General features: G+C 22.9%; 2 protein-coding genes across 4 annotated transcripts in view; one reads left to right on the forward strand and one right to left on the reverse strand.

Moving 5' to 3' along the window:
- The first annotated feature begins 969 nt into the window (after positions 1-969).
- Positions 970-17,068, forward strand: LOC117167782 (DNA repair protein XRCC1). 3 transcript variants are annotated; one of them, XM_033352959.1, is made up of 4 exons: positions 970-1,148; positions 1,240-1,662; positions 4,962-5,872; positions 16,735-17,068. In XM_033352959.1, the coding sequence occupies exons 2-4, from the start codon at positions 1,285-1,287 to the stop codon at positions 16,913-16,915; spliced, it is 1,470 nt and encodes a 489-aa protein (XP_033208850.1). In that variant the 5' UTR covers positions 970-1,148; positions 1,240-1,284; the 3' UTR covers positions 16,916-17,068. The 3 variants fall into 3 exon arrangements, with proteins under 3 accessions (XP_033208850.1, XP_033208851.1, XP_033208849.1); XM_033352960.1 differs by having other exon boundaries at positions 1,245-1,662; XM_033352958.1 differs by having other exon boundaries at positions 970-1,662.
- A 149-nt stretch (positions 17,069-17,217) lies between these two features.
- LOC117167185 (mitochondrial inner membrane protein OXA1L-like) overlaps positions 17,218-26,160 on the reverse strand; it is a 28,170-nt gene continuing 19,227 nt past the window's right edge. Inside the window, exon 8 of the mRNA XM_033351907.1 lies at positions 17,218-17,505. Within this exon, the coding sequence (XP_033207798.1) occupies positions 17,363-17,505 (143 nt within the window). The 3' untranslated portion in view covers positions 17,218-17,362. The remainder of the gene's footprint in view (positions 17,506-26,160) is intronic.

A 26,160-nucleotide genomic window follows, 5' to 3' on the forward strand; every position in this document is an offset into this window, starting at 1 on the left:
GAAACTTCTTTTTTTATTCAAAATTATTATTTTTTTAAAATGAAAATTACACTATTCCAGTTTTGGTTAAAAATATATCTTTTTTAGTTGAAAATTCAACTTCATTAAAAATTCAATTGTGTGGTCAAAAATTCATCTTTTTGGTAGAAAACTATTTTTCTTGTTTAAAAATTCATGCCTTTTAGTAAAAACTTTATTCTTGTTTGAAAATTAATACGTTTGGTAGATAATTAATTTGTTTCGGTTGAAAATTTAACGATTTCGTTGAAATTCATTTGTCTATTCGAAATTATTTGTTATTAACTTAAAATGAAACTATTAAATTTTTAGTTACAAATGTAAATATCTTTTATAGTTGAAAATTCAACTATATGATTGAAAATATTTAGCATTTCCGTTTTTTTTGGTGAAAAATTCAGTTTTTTCGTAAAATAATAATTAATTATATAATATAATATTACGTAAAATAATTTTTTTTACTGAAAATGTAAATAACATTTTTTTTTGTAAATTTATCAGTTGTATTGAAAATTCGTTTTTTTTTTTGGTTAAAAAATGTTGTTTTTTTTAGTTTTATAATTTTTTGAAACTTCTTTTTTTTCGTTATAAATTACCCTTTTTTAGTTAAAACTCTTGAATTATTTGTTTAAAATTTTGTATTTTTCTAGTATAAAATTAAGATTTTATTTGAAAATTAATCTTTTTGATTGAATATCTCAAAATTTTATTTTCAAATTTATCTTTGTTAGTATAAAATTCAACTATTCATTGTCAAAAATCGAGAAAGTTATGAAAACACGTATTTTGAAACGTTCTTTCAGTAGACTTACTTACATCTTTACTTTATTTCGTGAGTAAACTATAATCTTTTATTATTAATTTATTTAAAAAAAAAGACATTTTTAATTTATACAATTTGAATCTTCGCGGAACTTTGACTAAAACTTACGCATGCGCTGCGCAACACAAAGCGCGCGAAATGAATAACAACGCAAAAGGCAACGTAACATTTGTGTCTATCGATATGTCAGATTTTGCGGAGATTTAATCCGTAAAAACTTTAGACTATTGTTAAATAACGTATTCCATATGTTTCAGTGAATTTAAAAAATAAAACAATTAATTTTGCTAAATTTGCGTACAATCATGTGAGTGTATATCGTGTATATCCTTTTCTAACCTCAAAATGCAAAGTGCAAGTGACATTCCGTAAACAAGATTTATAATAATTGAAATTAGGACAGGTCTCAAAATTGTCTTATGAAGACTTGAAAAATCCGAAACATGATAATTAAACTGGAAAAAGTGATAAGCTGTTCCTCGGAGAATCCGTCTTATCCAGCCTCAAATCTACTGGAATATCGAACAACCTCGAATTCATCCTGGCGGTGTGCTAAACCCGGTGAATCCTTGGCTACAGTTATTTTTCAACTCGCAGAATCTTCTTGTATAACAGGAGTCGAAATTGGAAATTATCGCTCCTGCATAGTCATCGTAACAGCCTCAACAACCGCGGAGCCAGATAATTGGATTCCGATAATAAATCATCAATTTCTCACCCATGATGAAGCTGCCAATGGGAAATTCAAGGACCAAGTGCAGATTTTCACGAAGAAAGATCTCAATCCTGAAATTTTGAAGACGAAATTCGACAGAGTGAAGGCATGTATTTGTATTTATTATAAACTTTTTGTTATACATTGAACAATTTAAATTTAGAAGTTCAAATGGTGTTTACATTTTTTTCAATTGTTATGTGAAATCGATAACAATGTATTTCAGTTGTAAAAACATACCTTCATATTACTGAATTTACATATTTATTTGAAAATTGGTGGCTTTTCTTTTGGTTCGAAAGAATTTCATTTTATTTTTCTATTTCTGGTTCTTGAAAACTCATATATTTTTTAGAAAATTAAGCTTTCTGCTTGAAAATTCAACAGTTTGGTTGACATTTTTCTTACATAAATGAAAAATCTGTCTTATTTGATAATTCAGCTCCTATCGAAAGTAAGTATTGTTTCGTTAAATGTAACTGTTATGGTTTAAAATTAAAATATTTTTTTCTGTCGAAATATCAATTCTTAAATTTTTCCTTAAAAATTGATCTTTTTCGGTTAAAACTTTCAAAATGTTTGTAGAAAGTTAAATTCTTTTGTTAAAGAATAATTTTTGTTTTTAAGATTCATCATTTTAAGTAAAAAGTCATCTCTTTGATTGCAAATTTGAACTTATTTTGTTGCCACTTTTTTTAAATCAATTTTTCAAAATAGAAAATTCATTATTTTGTTGAAAATTCGTTTCTTTTTTGTTTGAAAATGAATTTTTTACTGAAAATTTCATTAATCCAGTTGAATAGTCCATCATTTTAGTTGGAAGTTTATCTTATTTGTTCAAAAATTGATGTATTTTGTTGAAAATTTATTTTATTTTTTAGAAAATTAATCCTGTTTGTTGAAAATTGATCTTTTGGTAGAAAATTATTATCCTCTTGTTGGAAAATTAATCTTTTTGGTTGAAAATTCAACTAATTGGTTAAAAGTTTAACTCTTGTTAAAATTTACTTTTTTTGTTGTAGATTCGTAATCTTCATTGAAAATTCATCTTTTTTGTTGACAATTTAAATATTTTGTTGAAAATTCATTTCATTTTTGGTAGTAAATTAATTTTTTTAAACTGGAAATTAACCTATTCCTATTATACCTGTTATACTGTTTGGTTGTAAATTAAACTATATTGTTAAAATTTACTTTTTTTAGGATTCATAATTTTAATTGAAAATTAGTCTCTCTAATTGAATATGTATTTACTTTGTTCATTTTTTTTCTTTGAACATTAAAATTTTTTTGTTTAATAATCAATTGCTTGGTTGGAAATTAAACTCTTGTTAAAATTTAATTTTTTTGTTGTTGAAGCTTAATCTGTTTTCTCAAAAATTAATTTTTTTGTGAATTCATCATTTTAGTTGAAAATTCATCTATTTGTTTGAAAATTTAACTATTCTGTTGAAAAATCGGTTTTCCGTTGAAAAGTTATCTCCGGTTAAATATTTAACGATTTTGTTGAAATTATTATTATTTTTTTGTTAGAAAATTTATTTTTTAAATTAAAATTAACTTATCTCAGTTGAAAGTGAAAAATTATATATTTTATTGAAACTGTCCCTTTTTTGGTAGAAAATTCATATTTTGGGTTTAAAATTGAATTATTTTGTGGAGAATTCATTTTTTTTTTAAATTGATTTTAAAATTAGAAATTTAAATGAGATTAAAATCCAATTAAAACACCTATTTAATATTCAATAATCAAATTAATGTACAGAATTTTTAAAAATAAAAGCAAGTCCAACGACCAAATTTTGGACAATCACCATAAAATGTTCCTATTGAAATTTTAAATAAATAATAAATAAAGAAAAACACTTTTTTTACCTAAAAAGGAAAAGCGAATAATTTTCCTCTTTGGACAAAGTAAAAAAAATAAAATAAAAAAGAGAAAATAGAAATAAGGAGGCAATTAAAAACCAACAAAAAAATAAAATAAAAAGAAATAAAATTCCTGGCACCCGAGAATCAATTTTTTGATGGTTTATTTTATTTTTTATTTATTATCATTGTTTTGTTTTTTACATATTTATTTTTTACATATGTTTTTGTTGTTTTGATTTCATAATAATAAAAAGTAAAAAAGACGAAAGGAATAAAAAAAAGAGAGGGAAGAGGATTTGTTTGGTTGTTTTCTCATTTTTCGTTCCTCTTTTTTATTTTTGCCCAGGAGCAAAATTCTTTTCTTTTTTAGGAGAAAAAATGTTTTTCTTTATTTTTATTTTTTCAATTTCAATAGGAACATTTTATGGTGGTTGTCCAAATTTGGTGATTCGATTCTTGGTTTTATTTTCAGGAATTCTGCACATTAAATTGATTGTTTTAACTGAAAATTTAATTCTTCTATTTTTGTTTAAAAAATAATTTTTTTAATGAAAACAAAACTGTTTTGTTGAAAATTCTTTTTTTTGGTTAGCATGTTTAAAATATATTTAGAAACAATCTTTTTTCATTGATATTATTAATCTGCTAGATGTATAGTTTGTTTTATACCTAGAAGAATTTAGAAAGTAGGATAATGTCGGAACCCTGAATAAGGCACTATTTAATTCAAATGTTTTCCATTATTTTGTCTTCTTTTGCGATTTAAATTAAGCGCCCTATCCAATTTGAAGCGATACATTTTCCCGTGAAATTTAAATTATGTAATTTTTATTAACCCTTGAAGGGCATACTGGGTGTATAATACCCAGCAACTTATTTGCGTTTTAACAAAACGTACCAAATTCAAGAAAATGGAATATATCGCGCCAGATTAATAAATGACATGAAAACCTATTTTTCTATGTCATTTTCACATAATTTTGATTTTTATAATTTTTCTACGCAGTTTAAGATCAATAAAATCGTTTAATCGCACAGAGTACGGTGTTTCATTTTTCATTGAATTGAAGCTTTTATTCTTCAGAACAAATACTTTTTTTGGAACGAACTCTATAAGTCTAATTTTATTTTCCAAGTGCCGTATCTCGGAAGTATTCAGGTAAAATTTTCAGTAAAAATATCAAAAACTTCAAAAGTTATGAATTTTAGAGTGAAAGGAGTCATTTTTAAAAATTTTTTCCAAAAAGGATTTTTTTTTAACTACTTTAAATTTCAAAAACTGTTATGAAATCTTTTTCTCCTTAAACTAGATAGATCAAACATCATTAATGGATTTTCTTGTAAAAAAAACTATCCAATACCGTCGGCACAGCACATGTTTGAATATCCTTGGGTGTTCAATACCCAGTATGCTCTTTACGTAATATTATGAAATATTTAAGCTCTTTAGAACACTATTAGATAAATATATCTACATAAATATATAAATATGTAAATATATCTGTATAAATATAAATAAATTATTTCAAATAGGTAACCTGTATGCAGTCTGCAAATCCGAGAGAGGTTTTTGGATTGTCCTTTCTAGTTTTGAGAACTGAAATTGTCGTCGATATGGGACTAGATGTCTTTGGTAGATTTAAAATGAAGGATTCGAATGAGGAGAAGGACCTGTCTGCGGATAAATTTAAGGACACTTATCTCAAGTTGTTTGGAAATAAGAAACCAGGCTCCTACAAAGATGAATTGAAGGATAAAATGAAGGAAAACGGTTTGAACAATTTTGCGAAACGACAGGAAGAGGAGCGAGAACACAAGACAAAACCTTTGCTCGAAAAATTAGAGGCTGGAAAAGCTGACGAGGTTTTTGGAAAAGCAAAAGATTCTCCGAATTCGAAGCCGGTAGCGAGAACTCCTTTCGGGGATGTAATTCCGTCGACCTCGAAAACGAAAGAGGACAAAAATGAGAGTAATAAGCTGAAAAATGGTCGGAAACGATCCCTGAGTCCGGATGCATCCCAAGAAGCGGCGACGGCGATTTCGAAGAAAGCGAAATGCAATAAATGCGAGGCAATTTCCAGTGACAAAATATGTGAAGTTTGTAATAAATTGCCTCCTCAGAAAGCCCCTGAAATGAAAAAAATTGAAAGTAAAAAGGCAGGGGAGGTTCCACCGAAAAAAAGGACACAGAGGAAGAAATTTGAGGAACTTTTGGAGGGAGTTTCATTTTCCTTGAGTGGATATGTTAATCCGCAGAGAGACGAGATTAGGAGGAAAGCTCTGAAAATGGGAGCGAAATATATTGCTGATCCAAACACGACTGATAAATTGTGCACACATCTGATTTGTGCTTTTAAAAATACTCCCAAGTCGCAGCAGCTCAAGGGCCATTCCAAAATTGTTTCTCATAAATTTATTGAGGATTGTTTTGATAAGAAAAGAAGGTAATTTTTTATGTTTGGTTGAAAGTTAATTTTTGATTAATTTTTACTATTATATATTTTTGATTTGGAATTCATCTCGTTTGGTTAAAAGTGCTATTGACATTTTAATTATTTTGTTTAAAATACAAACTATATTGTTTGAAAGATATATTTTTTTTGTCAATAATTCAACTTTTCGGTTGAAAATTCGTATTTTATTTTTTGTAGAAAATCATATTTTTTGTTGAAAATTCAACTATTTGGTGGAATGTTTGAAGTAATTTAATAATTGGGTCAATTAAATCCGATACCTTTAAAAAAAAACAGTAAAGATGTCACTGAACAATTTGGTGGACTATTGAACTTTTTTGTTTTGTAGAAAATTAAACTGTTTGGTTGAAAATTGATATATTTGGTTAAAAATCGTGTTTTTGGTTGAAAATGCAACTATTTATTGGGAAGTAATTCTGTTTTAGTAAAGGATTCAAGTTTTTCATACTTTAAGTTAAAAATCCTGTTCTCTGGGGTTCAAAATTAATTTTTTTTTTTACTGAAAATTTAACTCTTTTGTCCAGGTTTTTAATAAAAAATCAATTGCTTGATTCAAAATGAACTTCTTAAAAATTAGTATTCTCGGCTTGAAAATTCAACTGTTTTGTCAAAAATTCGTCTTTTTGGCTTGAAAATTCAACAATTGGTTAGCACATTCAAATATTATGTACAAAATTATACAGTTTTGTAGAAATAAGTTTTTTTTTACTGTTTTACTTTAGAACTTCAACTATTTCGTTAAAAAAACTTTTAAATGAGAGAAAAATAAACTAAAACTAAATTAATACAATAAAATTTCAATTATTTGGAAACAATTGATTTTGATTGTGAATTTAACAAATTGTTTTTAAAAATTTTTAAATGGAAATATTTTCTTAATTGAAATATTACCTGCATGGTTGAAAGTTGCACTACTTTGTTGAATTTTTTTTAATTCAAGTATTTTCTTGAAAATACAATTATTTGGTTGAAAATTTATATATTTTGTTGAAAAATCATTTTTTTTTTAAATTTTGATTTTGAAATGTTTGTTGTTGTAATATTACATTTTTAGTTGAAAATTCATCTTTTTAGTTTGAAAATTTAACTCCTTAGTTGAAAGTTGGACTACTTTTTTAAATGTTAATTTTTTTGGTTGAAAGTTCATACTTTTACTTTAAAAAATTTATTTTTTGTAACTGAACATTTTTGTTGAAAATTAATATTCTCGGGATGAAAATCCAACCTTTTTGTACAAAATTAGACTTTTTGGCTTGAAAATTCAACAATTTGGTGTCAAATTCGAACATTATTTACAATATTAAACTATTTTGTAGAAAATTATTTTTTTTTTTACTTTTTTAGTTTAGAACTTCAACTATTTAGTTTTAAAAAATTAGAAATGAGAGAAATTTAAATTAAAAATTAAATTAATACAATAAAATTTCAGTTTGGACAAAAATTGATGTATTTGATTGATAATTCATGTATTTGGTTGAAAATTTAATTAATTGTTTGAAATTTCAACTGTTTTGAAGAAAGTTCGTCTTTTTTCTTAAGAATGCAACTATTTTGTTAAAAAATTCAACCTTTTTGGTTCATTAAAATTTTTTTTTTAATTTAAAATGAAATTATTTTCTTAATTAAAATATTAACTTCTTGGTTGAAAGTTGCTCTTCTTTGTTAAATATTTTTTTAATTTAAGTATTTTCTTGAAAATTGATATATTTTGTTGAAAAATCCTGTTTTTTGGGTGGAAAATCAAGTTTTTAGTTGAAAATGCAACTATTTAGTTGAAAATAATTCTGTTATAGTTGAGAATTCAAGTTTAAAAAAATTTTTTTATTAGTTGAATAAAACTGTATTTTATTTTAAACTAATTGTTTGTTGTTAAGATATTAAATATTACATTCTTCTTTGAAAATTCATACATACTTTTACAACAAAAACTTTTTTTTTTAATTCAATTTGGTAAAAAATTCAAACATTATTTACAATATTAAACTGTTTTGTAGAAAATTAGTCTTTTTTGTTTTTTACTTTTTAAGTTTAGAACTCCCAACTATTCAGTTTAAAAAATTAGAAATGAGAGAAATATAAACTAAAAATTAAATTAATACAATAAAATTTCAATTATTTGGTAAAAATTAGATATATTTGATTGATAATTAATATTTTTGGTTAAAAATATACCTAATTGTTTGAAATTTCAACTGTTTTGTAGAAAGCTCATCTTTTATCTTAAGAATGCAATTTTTGGTTGAAAAATAATCTATTTTGAAAGAGAATTTAAATATTTTGTTAAAAAATTCGTCTTTTTTGTGTTCAGTTCAACTTTTTTTTTAATTTTAAATGAAAATATTTTCTGAATTAAAGTATGAACTGCTTGGTTGAAAGTGGCACTACTTTGTTGAATCTTTTTTTTTTAATTCAAGTGTTTTCTTGAAAATATAATTATTTGGTTGAAAATTTATATTTTTTGTTGAAAATAGTATTTTTTGGATGAAAAATCAACTTTTTGTTTTAAAATACAACTATTTAGTTGAAAATAATTCTGTTTTAGTTGAGAATTCAAGATTTTTTTAATTCGTTTTTTTTTGTTGAATAAAACTGTATTTTAAATTAAATGTTTATTGTTGAAATATTACATTTTTCGTTGAATATTCGTCTTTTGAGGTTGAAAATTTAACTTCTTAGTTGAAAGTTGGACTACTTTTTTAAATGTTAATTTTTTTGGTTGAAGGCTCATACTTTTACTTTAAAAACTTTTTTTGGTAAAAAATGTATTTTTGTAACCTTTTTTGTACAAAATTCGTCTGATTGACTTGAAAATTCAACAATTAACATATACTAAAAATTAATAAAATAAAGTTTGGACTAACATCACATCAATTTTTTAAACTATTTACTTGTAAAATTAATGTTTTTTGGTGGAAAACTAATCTTCTTGATTAAAAAATGCAACTATTTCGTTAAAAAGTTATGCATTTTGTTACAAATTCGTATTTTTTTATAGAAAATCATATTTTTGGTTCTAAATTCAACTATTTAGTGAAATATTAAACTTTTTTGATGAAAATTCTTTTTTTCAAATATCTCTTTACTATGAAGAAGATTTTTAATTGGCATTAGGGTTCGATAATATTTCTTTTTTTGAATTTATTTTTTGATCGGAAATTTTACCAATATTTAGAAGAAAAATCTGTCCCAAGTTTTATTTCCAAAGTTTTTAAAATATAATTAGTTCAATTGTTATATTTTTCAATTATAACATTAGTTTACAACGCGTATTTAAAAAATTTTTTATTTTAGATTTTTATTTTTAATTTATACAATTTTAAAATGCGATCTAGAAGAAGACCCAAGCAACTAAAAATTGAAAGCCTTTGAAGTTGAAATTTTTTAATAAAAATTTTTATTTTACCAACCTAAATATAAATAAATTATATTTTTAAATGAATTTATCTTTACGAATTGAAATGGGACAATAATTGATTTGACAAAACGATTTCAAATCCGTTCAAAACAGAAAATGTTTAGATTTTAACTTTAAAAATTAAACTGTTTTAATTCGAAAGTCTTAGCCATTAAAAAATGAAAAGGTCCGATTAAAACTTTATAAAATAGTTTTAACTCAAATATAACTTCATAATTATTTTTTTGTTGTGATTAAAGGCCTTCATTAAATTCAAAATAATATTTCAGTCTAAAATATTCAATTTTTAATCCATTCAGTTTAAAAAATTTTAATTAAGAAAAGGAATAATTATTTAATATTTTGCAATATTTGAATGTTTATTTAAGCCTAGTAAATTGAAAGCAAATATTTAAAAGTAAACAATCTTAAACTTTGAAAATTGCGATTTTGACTTATCTTTTTAAAAAAGGTTTAATTTGTAATTGAAATTGTTGAATTTTGGTGTTTTAATAACAATTGAACACTTATTGTTTGTAAAAAAAGACGAGTAAAAAAGGTATTTAGAAGTTTTGTTTTCAAAACTAATTTTTCAAAAAATTCAAAATTAATTTAAAACTAGAAAGGATTTCTAATAATTTATACTAAATGTGTGCAGACAAAAATCGAATATTTGTACGAAAATTTCGGTGCAAATAGTCACAGCCTAATTTAAACAAAATTGAGATTTCTGCAGAATAAAAAAAAAAGTAGAAACTTTTTAAGAGTTCTGAGAGGCTTGAATGGTTTCAAAAGAATAAAAACATTTTCTTAAAATTCCTAGGAAAATTGAAAATAGTTTGCCATTTTCGAAAATTATTTTAAGAGAATATTCAAAAACATTTTAAAAATTTTCCAAAATTATAGGAAAAATTATATTCATTTTAAAAGATATTTAGTAGTTCAGAAAAAGCTTCAAAAATAGTTTAAAATTGGAATAAATTTGAAAGAACTTTAAGATTTTTCAAGATTTGAAATAAAATTTGCAAGCTTTTCAAGGATGTTTAATCTATATAAAATAAAGGGAATCGAACTTATAATTTGAGAAGTATTCAGTTTAAAAAGAAATTAATTTTTACATTTTTTAAGCTTCTAGCTTAAGATTGTATAAAATAATATAATGTTGACAATTTTAAAGTTAATTAATTTTTTAATTTAGAGAATTGAAAATGATAACGCTGATTTATATTTTTTAAATTGAATATGAAAATTGAAATCATTAATTTATGAAAGTTGAAAATTCTTGATTTTAAATTTTATCTGCATTTTATTTAAAACTGTTCAATTGAAAAGTGTTAGTACCTTCCATTATTTACGTGTAAATTATTGAGCATTTAAATAAAATATTTTTGAATTTAAAAACTTTTAAACTTCAATTTCAGAAGTGTAAAATTCAAAAGTTCCAAATTGAGTCCTTGAATTTGTCATTTCTTTTTTATTGCTTCAAATGGAAAAATATTTAGCTTTAAAATTCGAATTTTTGAATATTATTGATCGTGAAAATTTTGAGCAAACCGGGAAAAAACCGGGCATTTTTTTCCTCGATTAACACGGCCAGCCTGGAAAAAAATTGAATTTTTTTTGAAAATGTATATTTTCAATTGAAAGTTAATCTTTTATAATTGAAAAATTAAAATTTGGATTAAAAATTCGTCTCTTTTGGAATAATCTTTTCTGGTTGGAAAATCGACCACTTGGTTTAACCTTGAACTATTTTATAATAAACTCATTTTATTGTTGTTGACAATTCATCATAGCTGTATATTTTTTTTGAAAATTCATATTTTCCGGTTGAAAATTCAGTATTTGGTTCAAAAATTATACTATTAGTTTGAAAATTCAAATATATGGTTAAAGATTGAACTATTTGTTAAAAAATAAACTTAAAAAAAAATAAAAAATCATATTTTTGGGTTGAAAATTCCACTGTTTTATAAATAATTCGTCTTTTTGGCTTAAAATTCACTTTTTTTGTTTAAAAATTCATATTTTCAATAGGACCTTAATCTTTTTGGTATAAAATGTAAATGTTTGGTTCAGAATTCATCTTTTATTTGGTTTAAAATTCCTGTATTAATAATCTTGTTTCAAACTTTGTCCTCTTCTGTTAAAAATGCAACTGTTTGGTTTAAGCTTTATCTTTTTTGGTTCAAAAATCAACTATTTGGTTTAACGTTGAACTATTTTGTAAATTTTTTTTTAAAGATTAAATTCCAATATTCGGATGCAATTAACTTTTTTGTTCAAAATTCACATTTTTCGGTTAAGAATTCAACAATTTAGTAAAATTTTAAACTATTATGTTGAAAATCCAAATATTTTTGGTTGAAAAATCTTTTTTGGCAGGATAAAATTTCAACAATTTTGTTTGAAACTCAATCTGTTTTAGTTGAGGATTCAATTGTTTGAATTAAAATTCTTCTTTTCTATTTAAAAAATCGATTATGGTTTAATGTTGAAATATTTTGTAAAAAATTATTATTTTTGGTTGGTTGAAGATTTATTATTCTAGTGAAAATTTCCAATATATGGATGTAAATTAACTTTTTTTATTGAAAATTCATATTTTCCGGTTAAAAATTAACCAATGTAGTAAAAATTGAATTATTAGGTTGGAAATTCAATTTTTGTTGTTGAAAATTAATATTTTTGATTGAAAATTCAACTATTTGGTTCAAAATTCAACTATTTATTTGAAAATTGAACCATTTGGTAGAAAATGAACTTTTTTATTGAAAAATTATATTTTTGGGGATGAAAATTCAAAGGTTGCGTTGATTATTTGTCTTTTTGGATTCAAAATTCAACCATTTTTTTGAAAATTCGTCTGTTTTTATAGGAAATTGAGCTTCTTGGTTCAAAAATGAACCTTTTTTCGTTGAAAACTCATGTATTTTTTTAAAAATGCATCTCTGTTGGGAGAAAATAAATAATCTTGGTAAAAAACTTGTACTTTTCAGTTAAAAATTGGTTTAAAACTTAATCTGTTTTGGTTGAGGATTTAATTGTTTGGTTTAAAATTCTTTTTAGTTAAAAAACCGATTTTGGTTTAACGTTAAAATACATTGTATTTTTTTTTGAAGATTCATTATTCTAGTGAAAAAGACCGATATTTGGATGTAAATTAACTTTTTTGTTGAAAATTTATATTTTTCGGTTGAAAATGTAACGGTTTTGTTGATAATTTGCCTTTTTGGATTCAAAATTGAAGAATTTTGTTGAAAATTCGTCTTTTTTTATAGGAAATTGAGCTGCTTGGTTCAAAATTGATCCTTGTTTGGTTGAAAATTCATGTATTTTGTTGAAAATTCGTCTCTTTTAGGAGAAAATGTATAATCTTGGTTGAAAACTCGTCCTTTTCAGTTAAAAATTTAACTGCTCGTTTGAAATTTAATCTCTTTTGGTTGAGGATTCCATTCATTGTTTTAAAATTATTTTTAATTAAAAAATCGATTTTGGTTCAATGTTGAAAGGTTTCGTAAAAAATTCTTTTTTTTTTTTATTGAAGATTTATCATTCTAGCTAAAAGTTCATATATTTGGATGTAAATGAACTTTCTTATTGAAAATTCATATTTTCTGGTTAAAAATTAACCAATGAAGTAATAAAAAATTGAATTATTAGTTTAGAAATTTAGCTTTTTTTTGTTTTGTTGAAGATTAATTGAAAACTGTTTAATAAATTAAATCAATTTAATTACTTGAAAACTATTTGGTTAAAAATTAAACTATTTATTTGAAAATTTAACTATGTATTTGGTAGAAAATTAACTTTGTTGTTGAAAATTTAAAAGGTTTTGTTAATAATTTTTCTTTTTGGATTCAAAATTCAACAATTTTGTTGAAAAATCGTCTTTTTTGATAGGACATTAAACTTTGTGAAAATGCAACCACTTCGTTAAAAGTTGAAATAATTGGTTTAAAAAATGCCTTTTTTTTAAGAAGATTCACATCTTTCGTTGAAAATTCAATTATTTTTGTTAACAATTTTTTTTGTGGTTGAATGTTTGTATTTTCCGGATTAAAATTAAACTGTTTTCCAAAAGACTCAACTTTTTAGCTTAAAAATTGATATCTTTTTTCTTTTTTTTGAAAATTCGTCTTTTTTCGTTAAATTTAAATAGATAAGATTTTTTGTCTGGGTTAAACAGTCATTTTTAACTGAAAATTTTAATTGAAAATTGTCGAAAATTTAACTATTAAATTTTTTCATTGAAAACTCATATTTTTTGTTGTTGAAAATTCTAGTTCTTTAAAAAATTAATTTATTGGTTTAAGATTAAATTATTTGGTTGAAAATGATATTTGTAACTTGAAATTAAACTTCAATGTTTTGTTTGCAAATTGATAGTTTTTGGTTAAAAATTCAACTAATTTATTTTTCATTTTGCTTGAAAATTAATTGTGTTTTGGAAGAAAATTAATCTTCTTCGCTATTTTGTTAGTCGCCTTTTTTGGTCAAGAATTCAACCATTTTCTTAAAAATTTAATTATTTTATGGAAAATCTTTTTGTTGTAGAAAGTTGATCTTTTTTGTTAAAAATTCATCATTTTGGAACGAAAATGTCTTTTTATATTAGAAAAGTTATCTTTTTCGGTTTTCCATCTCTTTTGGTAGAATTTTTTTTTTTTTATTGAAAATTCATCGCTTTTGAGAGAAAAGTAATAATCTTGTTGCAAAATTCGTCCTTTTCTGTTGAAAATGCAACTGGTTGGTTTAAACTTGATCTTTTTTGGTTCAAAAATCAAATACTTGGTTTAACGTTGAATTATTTAAACAAATGTGTTTGTTTGAAGATTAAATTCCAATGTTTGGATGTAAATTAACTTTTCAAAATTCACATTTTCAGGTTGAAAATTCAACGATTTGGTAAAAAATTAAACTATTATGTTGAAAATTCAAATATTTTTGATAGAAAATTAAACTATTTAATTAAAAATTTAACTTTTTTGTTGAAGATTCTTTTTTTTTTATAGGACATTGAGTTTCTTGGTCCAAAATTCATATTTTTTAAAATTAAAAATTCTTCGTTTGGAAGAAAATTAATAATCCTGTTTCGGTTGAGGATTCAACTGTTTGGAAATTTTTTTTTAGTTAAAAAATCGATTATGGTTTAATATTGAAATATTTTGTAAAAAATTATTATTTTTTGGTTGGTTGAAGATTCATTATTCCAGTGAAAATTCCTAATATTTGGATGTAAATTAACTTTTTTGTTGAAATTTCATATTTTCCAGTTTAAAATTAACCAATGTGGTAAAAAGTGAATTATTAGGTTGGAAATTTAGTTTTTGTTGCTGAAAATTAATATTTTTGATTGCAAATTAAACTATTTATTTGAAAATTGAACTATTGGATAGAAAATGAACTTTTTTGTTGAAAAATTATATTTTTGGGTTGAAAATTGAACGGTTTTTTTGACAATTTGTCTTTTTGGATTCGAAATTCAACATTTTTTGTTAACAATTCGCCTTTTTTAGAGGAACTTGGGCTTCATGGTTCAAAATTTGAAATAACTCTTCTTGTAGGCTTGAAAACTGATATGTTTCATTAAAATTTCAACTTTTTTGTTGATAATTCGTCCCTTTTTCTTGAAAGTTCATCTCTTGGGTTGCTAATTCAACTGTTTGGTTACAAATTAATTGTTTTTCAGGGTGGTTTTTTGACCGAGAATTTTACAAATTTGTAGAAGAAAAATATGTCCATGTTCGATTTCAACAGTTTTTAAATAATTAGTTGAATTTTTATGTTTTTCAATTATGCTATTATTTAGCTTACAACGCGTAATTCAAAATTTTTGTACATTAAAAGTTTTCCATTTGAAACTTTTATTTTTAAGCTTACATTTTTAGTTTAAAGAATTTTTTAAATGCTTTCTTAAAGACTTGAACAAATAAAAAATAAATACGTTTGATGTTAAAAAATTTTGGACACAAAGCATTTTTATTTAATAAATGAATAATTTAAAAAAAAATTATTTGTACTTTAAATAATAAAAAGTGAACAAAAACGATTTGACAAAACGATTTTAAATCAGTTCAAAATTTAAGATTTATAAACTATTTTATAAACTATTTTCAACTTAAAAATAACTTTATAATAATATATTCTTAATTAAAGGATTTTATTAAATTTAAAATATTGTTTCAGTCTAAAATATTTCAAAATGCTTAATTTTTATGTAAAATTTTTTAATTTTTAAGTATAATTTACAAATGAACATTTGTAGAAAAAATTTGAGAATTTTTTAGAGATATTTAGGAATTTTAAAAAGATAAAAATTTATCATGCAAATTTTAGAAAGTTTTCTTAAAATCTTGTAGTCTTTTTTGAAAATTTTGTTCAAATCTTTGAAAAACTTTAAAAATATTCTCTTAAAATAATTTTTGAAAATGAAAAATAATGTTTAATTTTCCTAAGAATCTTAAGAAAATGTTTTTATTCATTTAAAGCCTTTCACAATTCTTGAAAAGATTCTAATTTTTTGTTTAAAATCTGCGAAAATCTACATTTTGTTGTAAATTAGGCTATCATTTCAAGTTTTACATTAAGTTTGAATCTTTTTCAAAACATCTACATATCTCTTAAAACTACTCAAATTTCGCCTAAAAAAATTAATGTTCCATTGTTATTGAAACATCCAAATTGTAAAAAAATTTTCTAAAATTTGCAGGATTTTCTGAAATTGTAGAAAAAATTCAATTAATTTTGAAAGATATTTAGAAGTTCTGAAAAAATTTCTAAAATAATTTTAAATTTAAAACAAATTAAAAATAATTTTAAAAATCTTGCAATTTTTCAATATTTAATGTTTCTAGCTTAAAATTGCTCAAGATGATATAATTTCGAACATTTTAAAGTTCCTTGATTGATTTTTTAATATAGAGCATTGAAAATGATAACGTGGATTTATATTTTTTTATATTAAAAAATGTGAGTACCTTCAATTATTGAGCATTTGAATACAAAAAAATTTAATTAAAAAATTTTTAATTAAAATGTTAAAAGTTCCAAATTTAACAGTTCCTTTTTTTAGTTTTTTTTTATTTGCAGCTCAGTTTTTAATACCTCAAGTGGAAATTTTTTTAGCTTTAGTGTTCCATTTTTGAAATTTGATTGACCGGCCACCCTGTTTTTGATCAAAATTCATCTCTTTTTGGCAGAACTTTTTTATTTATTGAAACTTCAACTATTTTGTTGAAAATACAATACGTCTGGACTAGAAATCTCAGATATCTGAAGCATTTCATATTAAATTTCATATTGTATCTACATTAATTTATTTTAATGGAATATATTCACTTATTTTCGTGAAAAAAATTGACAAAACGTTCAACCAACGGTTGCGTTTCATTCGGTAAATTGAATTTCATATAATTTATGATATAATTTTTTGCAGAATCCCGTGGAGACGATTTGCTCTAGATAAAAAAGAGAGGGAAGAATCGGATAGCGAGGAAGAATTCGCGGGAATTGGGAAATTTATTCCATCTGAGGATGAAGAAAATGATGATACTGATGAGGACTTTAAGCCCTACGATGAAGAAACTGACGATGAAGACTCAGATTCTAATTATTGAAATTGGAAAATAGGCTTATTTATTTTCCTTGTTTGCCTTTTCTATCATTATCAAAATCACCTTCATGAAATTGAATACTTCTGTAAATAAACGACGACATTTTCCACGAACGAGACGAGTATTTTTAAATAAAAAAATAAAAACATTAAGTTGGTTTATAATTAAATTCTGAGTTTACTTGATATTTATTAAACCGTTAAGAAAAAACAGGATAACTAAATTTATATTTAAAATCCTTCATAAGATTAGAGAAATTAGAATTCTAATGATTTTGAAGACTTATTTAATTAATTAAATTTTCATATTCATTTTTATTTATAACCACGAGCGATACAAGATCTTTTGGATGAGTTTGATGATGAAAATGATGAATCTAACAAGATGAAAATGCGTTTATTATTAAAAAAAAAAAACGCTCTGGTATATAAAATATGTGATCTATTAAATTTATCTTGCAGCTTTTGGCATTTCTTTCGTTGGGTCGTATTTATATGTTTTAATTAAGGCCCCTCTGCCCGCAGCTTCAAATTTCTTTTGATCCAAGACGTATGCAGCATTTGTAGCTCGGCTGTGTCTGATATCTTTCCAGACTGTAACATTTCAATATTAAAATATTATTTCAATTTTTTCTAAAGACTCATTGGGGGCTAGGAATAATTTCAAGAGAATTTCAACTTCAGTCCTCAGGGTTCTACCCAAAAAATAAATAAAAATTCTCGGTTTTAAGAGATTTCTAAACCTTTTTAAAAATTTAAGTATTTTTCTGATTTAGAAAATGGAATTTTCAGGGTGGTCACTGGACCGGGCATTTTTTGAGACCGGATAAAACTGGCAAATGACAGTAAATTTATTTTTTGACTGGGAAATAAAATTGTTACCAATTTTGATTTCAACCGTCTTTAAATAATTTCCTAAATTCTGATTTTTATCAATTATTATATCATTTAGTTTAGAATGCTTAATTCGAAAAATTTTAATTTTAGATTTTTAATTTTTAGGCACATATTTTAATTTAAAGAATTTTAAAATTCAGTTTTAAAGGTTAAATCCAAATATAAGTTTTTAAAATAGAAGATTTTTTAAATAAAAAATAAGGTGGCCGCCAGACAGGGAATTTTATGAATTTTCAGAAGAAAAATCTGCCCAAGTTCGATTTTAACAGTTTTTAAAATAATTAAAATGCAGTTTTGAGGATTTTAACAATTACAAATTAAAAGCATTTAAAGTTGAACATTTTTGTTAGAAAACAGTTTTATTTTATGAACTGTAAATATAAATAAATGATTTTTTATTCTAGATCCGTTCAAAATTTCAGAATTTTCAGATTGGAATTGAAATTAATGTATCATTTATTCCGATAATTTTATTTTTAAATAAAATTTTTCATGACTTATCAATAATATATTTTTAATTCAGAGTTTTAGGTCTTCCTTTATATTATTTTTTATATTCAATTTATTAAATAAATTTATTAATATATTATTTCTATTAATTTTTTCAACTTAAAAATAAATCTATAATAATATAGTCATAATTAAAGGTTTTTATTATATTTGAAATTTTTTAATGAAGAAAAAGAATAAGTATTTAATATTTAGCAATATTTGACTTTTCATTTAAGACCAGTAAATTGAAACCAAATATTTAAAAGAAAACAATTTGAAACTGAAGTGTTTTACATAGAAAGCTTTGAATATTTAGATTTTCGAACAACTTTTACTCTTTTAGGGTTACAATTGTAATTGCTCTATTTAAAAAGTATTTAATTTATCAGTGAAATTGTTAAATTTAGACGTATAAATCACAATAGAACACTTTTTATTTGTAGAAAAAATTTGAGTAATTTTAAGAGCTTTGTAGAAGTTTTAAAAAGATTCAAAATTAATTATAACTTAAAATTATTTCAAGTAATTAAAATGAAGTGTGTTAACATTTTTTTCAGAACTTCTAAATATATTCTAAAATTAATCGAAATTTTCCTATAATTTTTGAAAATCCAGCAAATTAAATAAAATCCCCTTAAAATCTTCCATGTTCTTCTTTGATCATTTTTTAAATCTCTTAAAATCTTCTTAGACTTTCTGTTACAATAATTTTTCAAAGTGAAAAATCATGTTCAATTTTCCTAAAAATCTTAAGAAATTTTTTATTCTTTTGTAGTCTTTCACAATTCTTAAAAAAAATCTAAATTTTTTGTTTGAAATCTGCAAAAATCTAAATTTTATTTTAAATTTGGCTGGAAGTATTTCAAATTATTTCAAGTTCCAAATTTAATTAGAATCTTTATAAAACTTCTAAATATCTCTTAATATCACTCTAATATTTTTATAAATAATAAATGTTCTATTGTTATTTATACATTCAAATTTAGTTTTTTTAATTTGCAGAATTTTCTAAAAGTTATAGAACAATTTCAATTCATTTTGAAATATATTTAAAAGTTCTGACAAAAAATTTAAAAATGATTTTGGATTTGGAAAAATTTTACACCGCTTCTAGATTTTTCAAGATTTTGAAATAAAATTTTAAAGCTTTTGAAGGATGCCTGGACTATTTAAAATAAAAGTAATTTAACTTCCAATTTAAGACTTGCTAAGTTGAACAAATTTGTCAATTTTTAATGTGTCTGGTTTAAAATTACTTCAAATTAAATAATTTTTAAATTTTTTAAAGTTTATTGCTTGATTCTTTAATTTAGACTATTGTTAGTTCCTTCCATTTTGTACGCGAAAATTTTTGAGCATTTGAATACTCAATTTTTGAATTGAAAAAATTTAAATTTCCAAATTTGGAATTCAAGATTTCCTTTCTGAATGCCTTCATTTGTTGCTTATTGTTTATTACTTTATATGGAAAAATGTTTAGAATATAGTTTGATTTTTTTAATTTCATTGGCCGCGAAAAATGTTTGTGAACAGGGAAAAAAATCGGGAAATGACCGGGATTTTTTTTCTTTGATTAAAACGGCCACTCTGAATTTTCCATTTGAAATTTTTAGTTTTAAGGCTTACATTTACAATTTAAACCATTTTAAAATGCTGCCTTCCAGACTTGAACAATTAAAAATGAAAAGCGTTTGAAGTTGAAATTTTTTTGTAAAAAAACATTTTTATTCAATAAATACATACAACAATTTTTTTTTAATGGACCTTTACTTTAAGTATTGAAAAGTTTACAAAAAATTGTTTGATAAAACGGTTTTAAATCATTTAAAAGTTTAAGAATTTTCGGATTTTAACGTTAAAAATTAAACGGTTTGAATTTGAAAGTCTTAATTATTAAAAAAATGTAAAATGTTATAATGTATTCTTAATTAAAGGCTTTTATAAAATTTAAAATCTTGTTTCAATCTAAAATATTCCATTTTTAACCCATTGAATTTGAAATTTTTTAATTGAAAAAAACATTAATTATTGAATATTGAGAAACATTTAAATGTTTATTTAAGACAAGTAAATTGAAACCAAATATTTAAAAGTATACAATCTTAACTGAATTGTTTGACATAGACGGCCTATAATCGTTAAAATTTCAAAGAGTTTTTAAACTTTAAACGTCACAATTTTAATTGTTGTATTTGAAAAATGTTTAATTTGTAAGTAAAACTGTTGAACTTGATGTATAATTTACAAACGAAAATTTGTAGAAAAAATGGAGTAATTTCCAGTTATTTAGGAGTTTTGAAAAGATTCAAAATTATGCAAATTTTAAAAAGTTTCCATAAAATCTTGCAGAATCTTTTTTGAAAATTTTGTAAATAATTTCGTAAATATTATTTTTGATTTTCCTAGGAAATTTAAGAAAATGTTTTTATTCTTTTGAAACCTGTCACAATTCTTAAAAAGCTTCTAATTTTTTGTTTAAAATCTGCGAAAATCTACATTTTGTTATAAATTAGGCTATTATTTCAAGTTTTAAATTAAATTTGAATCTTTCTACAAACTTCTAGATATCTCTTAAAATTACTAAAAATTCCTCTATGAATAATAAATGTTTAATTATTATTTATACATACAAATTTTAAGGAAAGTTTCTCAAATTTGCAGGATTTTCTGAAAATTGTAGAAAAAATTCAATTAATTTTGACAGATATTTAGAATCTTGAAATAAAGTTTTGAACCTTTGCAAGGATGTTTAAACTATTTAAAATTAAAATAATTGAATTTCTAATTTAAGAAGTGTAGAGTTAGAAAAATTAAAATGTTTAAATTTGTAATGTTTCTAGCTTAAAATTCCTGAAAATTGTATAATTTAAAAATTTTTAAAGTTCATTGATTGATTTTTTAATTTAAAACATTGAAAATCATAACGTGAATTTTAATATTTTTATATTGAAAAATTGTACCTTCCATTTTATACGTGTAAATCATTGAGCATTTGAAAACAAAATCTTTGAATTAAAAAACTTTTAAACTTCAGTTTTAAAAGTTCAAAATTCAACAGTTCCACTTTGAGTTTTTTTTTATTTTCAGCTCAGTTTTTATTAAATTAAATGGAAAAAATTTGGGATTTAGAGTGTAATTTTTTTAATTTTACTGACCGTGAAAAATGTTTGCGAACCGGGATATGACCGGGAATTTTTTTATGTTATTAAAACGGCCACCCTGAATTTTGAAAAAAGAATGATAATTTTGAGTTAATATATAAAATAATTTTTGGGTGATAAAAATAATAATTTTTCATGGAAATTCCTGGTTTGAAGTTATAATTCAGGGTGCTTACCTTATCCGGAAAATTTTTAATTGTCAGAGAATTTTTATATACCTGGAAAAACCTGAAAATTACGCGGAATTTTTTGTATAGGCCTGGGAATTTTTTCGCGAAAGTGCTTAAATTTTTTAAAAATTGCAACATAAAATTGAATAACAATGATTCTTTTTTTTTATACGTAGTTTTATATTACTGTATTTAACTTCTTTGTTGAAAATGAATTTTTTAGGTTTGAAACTAACTTTTTGAAGTGATTTAACTATTATATTTTTTATTGAAAATTGATCGTTTTTAGGTAAAAATTGATGTAGTTTATCAAAGTTTTAAATGAAAATTGAATAACTTAGTTCAAAGTTAAATTCTGTTGCGAAAAATGAATCATTTTGATCGAAGATTCATCACTTTAAATAAAAATTAATCTCTTTGGTAGAAAAATGAACTATTTTGTTAAAAATTCATTGTTTCCTTGGTAGACGATAAATATTTGTTTACCGAAAATTTAACTATTCCAGTTAAAACTTTAACTGTTCTATTGAAAATGTATTTTTTTTGTTAAAAATTAATTGTCTTCAATTAAAAATGTATGTATATATTTAATATTCCATTACTTTCGCTTAAAATTAATTTCTTTGTTTGAACAATAATTTTTAAAATTAAAAATTCAAAAATTAAAATTGTGGTTGAGAAATTATATTTTTTAGTTTAATATTCGACTTTTTTGCAGAAATGAATAATCTTGATCAAGAACTTATATTTTTGCTTGAAATTCAATTATTCTGGTTAAAGATTCATTATTTTAGTTAAAGATTCATGATATTAATTAAAAAAGCATCTCTTTGGTTGAAAAAATGACTATTTTGTTGAAAATCCGTTTTTGATTTGGCTGAAATTTTTTTTTAAAATTAAATATTTAACTAAAATAGTTGAATTTTCAACAACGGAAAATTACCTTTTACTAAAAGAGATAAATTTGCAAACAAAACTTAAATAATTAAATTTTAAGTTCAATAAATTAATGTTTAACCAGAGAAAATTTTTTTTTAATAAAACTACAGTATATTCAATTGGAACAAGTTAAATTTTCAGTTAAACAAATTATTTAAAAAAAAATAACTTTCAACAAACAAAAATTAACTTTCAAACAAAATAATGAATCTTTAACTAGAATAATGTAATTTTTCACCAAAAAGATGAATTTTCAATCAAGGAGATTAATTTCTACACAAAAATATGAATTTTCAACAACAAAAATCATTTTTTAATCAACAATTAAGTAATTAAATTTTTATTCAAAAAATGAATGTTCAACCAAAGAGATGAATTTTTATCTAAAATTATGGAATATTCAACTGGAATAATAGTTACATTTTCAATTTAAAAAACAAAAATTTTCACCAAAAAAGAAACAAATTTTCAATAAAAAATTTAATTTTTAGCAAAAAAAAAAAACACAAGTTTTCAATCAAATATCTCATTTTTCAAAGGAAGAAATTAATTTTTAATTAAAATGATGAATCTTCAACCAAAAAAAAAAAAATTTCAACAAAAGAGTTTAACTTTTAACAAAGTAATTTTTTTTCAACCTAAAAAATGAAATTTGAACTAAAATGATAAATATTTAACAGGAATACTTGCATTTTCACCCGAAAGAAGAATTTTTAAGCAAGATTAACTTGCAAAGAAAAGATAATTTTCTGCCAAAAAAATCGATTTAAAAAAAAAGATGTGGATTTTCAACGAAATAATTTAATTTTTAATTAAAAGGGGGAAATTTTTTATCTAAATTATTGAATTTTAAACAAGAAAATATAAATTTTTAACTAAAACTTGACACTGACATTTTAAGTTGAAGAATTTATTTTTCTACCAAACTGATAAATTTTCAACCATAAAGATTAATCTTTTACAAAACAGGAGAATTTTTCATGATTTTTCATGAACTTTGAACTAAAATGATAAATATTTAACAGGAATACTAGCATTTTTACCCGAAAGAAGAATTTTTAAGCAAGATTAACTTGCAAAGAAAAGATAATTTTCTGCCAAAAACATCGATTTCAAAAAAAAGATGTGGATTTTCAACGAAATAATTTAATTTTTAATTAAAGGGGGAAATTTTTTATCTAAATTGTTGAATTTTAAACAAGAAAATATAAATTTTTAACTAAAAATTTACACTGACATTTTAAGTTGAAGAATTTATTTTTCTACCAAACTGATAAATTTTCAACCATAAAGATTAATCTTTTACAAAACAGGAGAATTTTTCACAAAGTAAATCAATTTTTAAATAACTAGTTAAATTTCGAAACAAATAAAAATTCAATAATAAATTATGATTTAATGAGAGTAAACCGATATAATCTGAAAAATCTGCGACTGTAGATAAAGTAGAAATCACTTTTCTAAATTTACCAAAATTCTTAAAATAATAAAAACTCGAATTTTACTGCGTCGGAGGTAAATTCCCAGTCATTTCCTGGTCAATAAAGTTCTAGGTAATTTCCAGGTTTCCGGTCAATCGCCAATGTCTTTTAACTTAAAAAAGTAACTAAAAAGTGATTTGAGGGAAAAATTGACTTTTTAAAGAAATTTCTTAATCTGTAGTTTTTTTTTCAAAATCTCTGATTCTTGGAAGATTCATAAATAGTATAATTTTTTTAAAACTTTCATTATGGGCTGCAAATAATGTACCATAACGACCAAATATTGAAAATAGGATACTTCGAGGACCTTAAATGAATAAAAAAATCCAAATTAGAGAGAATAGGTACGATTAAAAAGATTTATTTTAATTTGTGCATACAATTATTTTAATGATTTTTTTTGTAGCTTCAAATATTCACTGGCTAATAAAAATAAGTCTTTATCGGAAACAAAGGGTTTTAGGTGGAATTTACATATTATACAGTGAAAAAACCCAGTTTTTAAAGAGAAATATTTTTCGAAAAAAAAACAAACAATTATTGTTCAATTTGTTGTGATTTTCCAAAGATTATAAACTCAAATGGACTTATTTTGAATCGAAAATAAAAAGTAATTTTTTATTTCTTTTTTTATCGAATTATTTACATTAATTATCGTTCCGGTATGAAAATTAGGTTATAAAAGTGAACTCAGAGAACACCCGAAGACCCTGAAGAAAAGAGTAATGAGCTTTTTAATAATTATAAAAGATCTGAGGAGAAATGGTTTCGGTTTTATTTGAAAAGAATAATTTAAGTTTCAAAGATTTAAAAATGTGGGTTAAAAGAATATGGAAGACGTTCAGACTATTTTTTTTTATTTCTCAAGATTTACAAATTTGGTAGTTAAACTGAATTTTGTCAGGGCGTGAAAAAAAGTTCTTAAAACTCATGGATTTTGCCATATTTGAGAAAAAATTTGAGTAAGTCTGGGAGATATTCAAAAGTTTTGAAGGGTTTCAAAAATAATTAAAATTTGTAAAGTTTTTTTTTCTAAATTTGGTGAAGTTTCACGAAAATGAAAGATATTTTTTCAGGTTCCTAGGAAAAATTAAAATAATTTTTTTGTTGGAAAAATTAATTTGAAGAGATTGTTTAAAAAGATTTTAGAAGATTTCAAAAATGGTCAAAGAAGAAGCTGAAAGATTTTAGGGCAATTTTTAAAATTTTGCAGAATAAATAAAAAATGTAGAAAAAATTCAAATAATTTAAAAAAATTTGAACGTTAAGAAGGTCTGACAAAATAAACAAAAATTAAAATGTTTTTAAACATAACAAACGATTTTATAAAATTTCTCAAAATAGTTTAGAGGATTTTAAAGCAAAATGTTTCAATTTGGCAAGATTGCAAAATAAAAACTAATAAAAATCGGGTAAATTCAAGAACTACTTAGTAGAACTGAAAATAATGTAGAAATTTTTCGAGAGAATAATCAAATTCTCTTAAAATTGCTGGGAAAATTTAGAAGATAGTAAGGTAATTTTTTAAAATTCGAAATGATATTTGAAAATCTTGAGGAAAATTCGTCAATTAAAAATATTTTCAGGAATTTAAGAGGTTTTAAATAGATTACAAATATTTTAAAATACTTAAACATTTTCGAAAATTAATTATTATTATTATTATTATTAATATTATATATTATAATTATTTCTTAATTTCTTCCCAACTTCTAAAGTTTTAAACATCTTTTAAAAAGACTGGAATTTTTCATATTTTGAAAAATCCTATACATTAAAAAAAGTTCTTTAAAATTTTCTAGATTCTTTTCTGACATCCCTGAAATATTAAAAAATTTTCTCAAGAATCTTATGAAAATTATATTTCCATGCATTTAAAAACAAGATGATAATACTGATTTCATGGTATAATTGATTAAAAAATGTCACAATCAAGAGTTGGTTATTTCATTTTCATAGAAAAAAATATTGAAGGATTTATCATATTTGTTTGTCAGCTATAGATATAATAATTATATTTATTATATAGTAGCATCATATTGTAAAGCGGCAATATAAAAAAAATTAGTTCATCACTATATTTAAAAGTGTTTGAATATCGCGGGCTAA

Source organism: Belonocnema kinseyi, chromosome 2 (genome assembly GCF_010883055.1).
Source record: "Belonocnema kinseyi isolate 2016_QV_RU_SX_M_011 chromosome 2, B_treatae_v1, whole genome shotgun sequence".
Taxonomy (NCBI): domain Eukaryota; kingdom Metazoa; phylum Arthropoda; class Insecta; order Hymenoptera; family Cynipidae; genus Belonocnema; species Belonocnema kinseyi.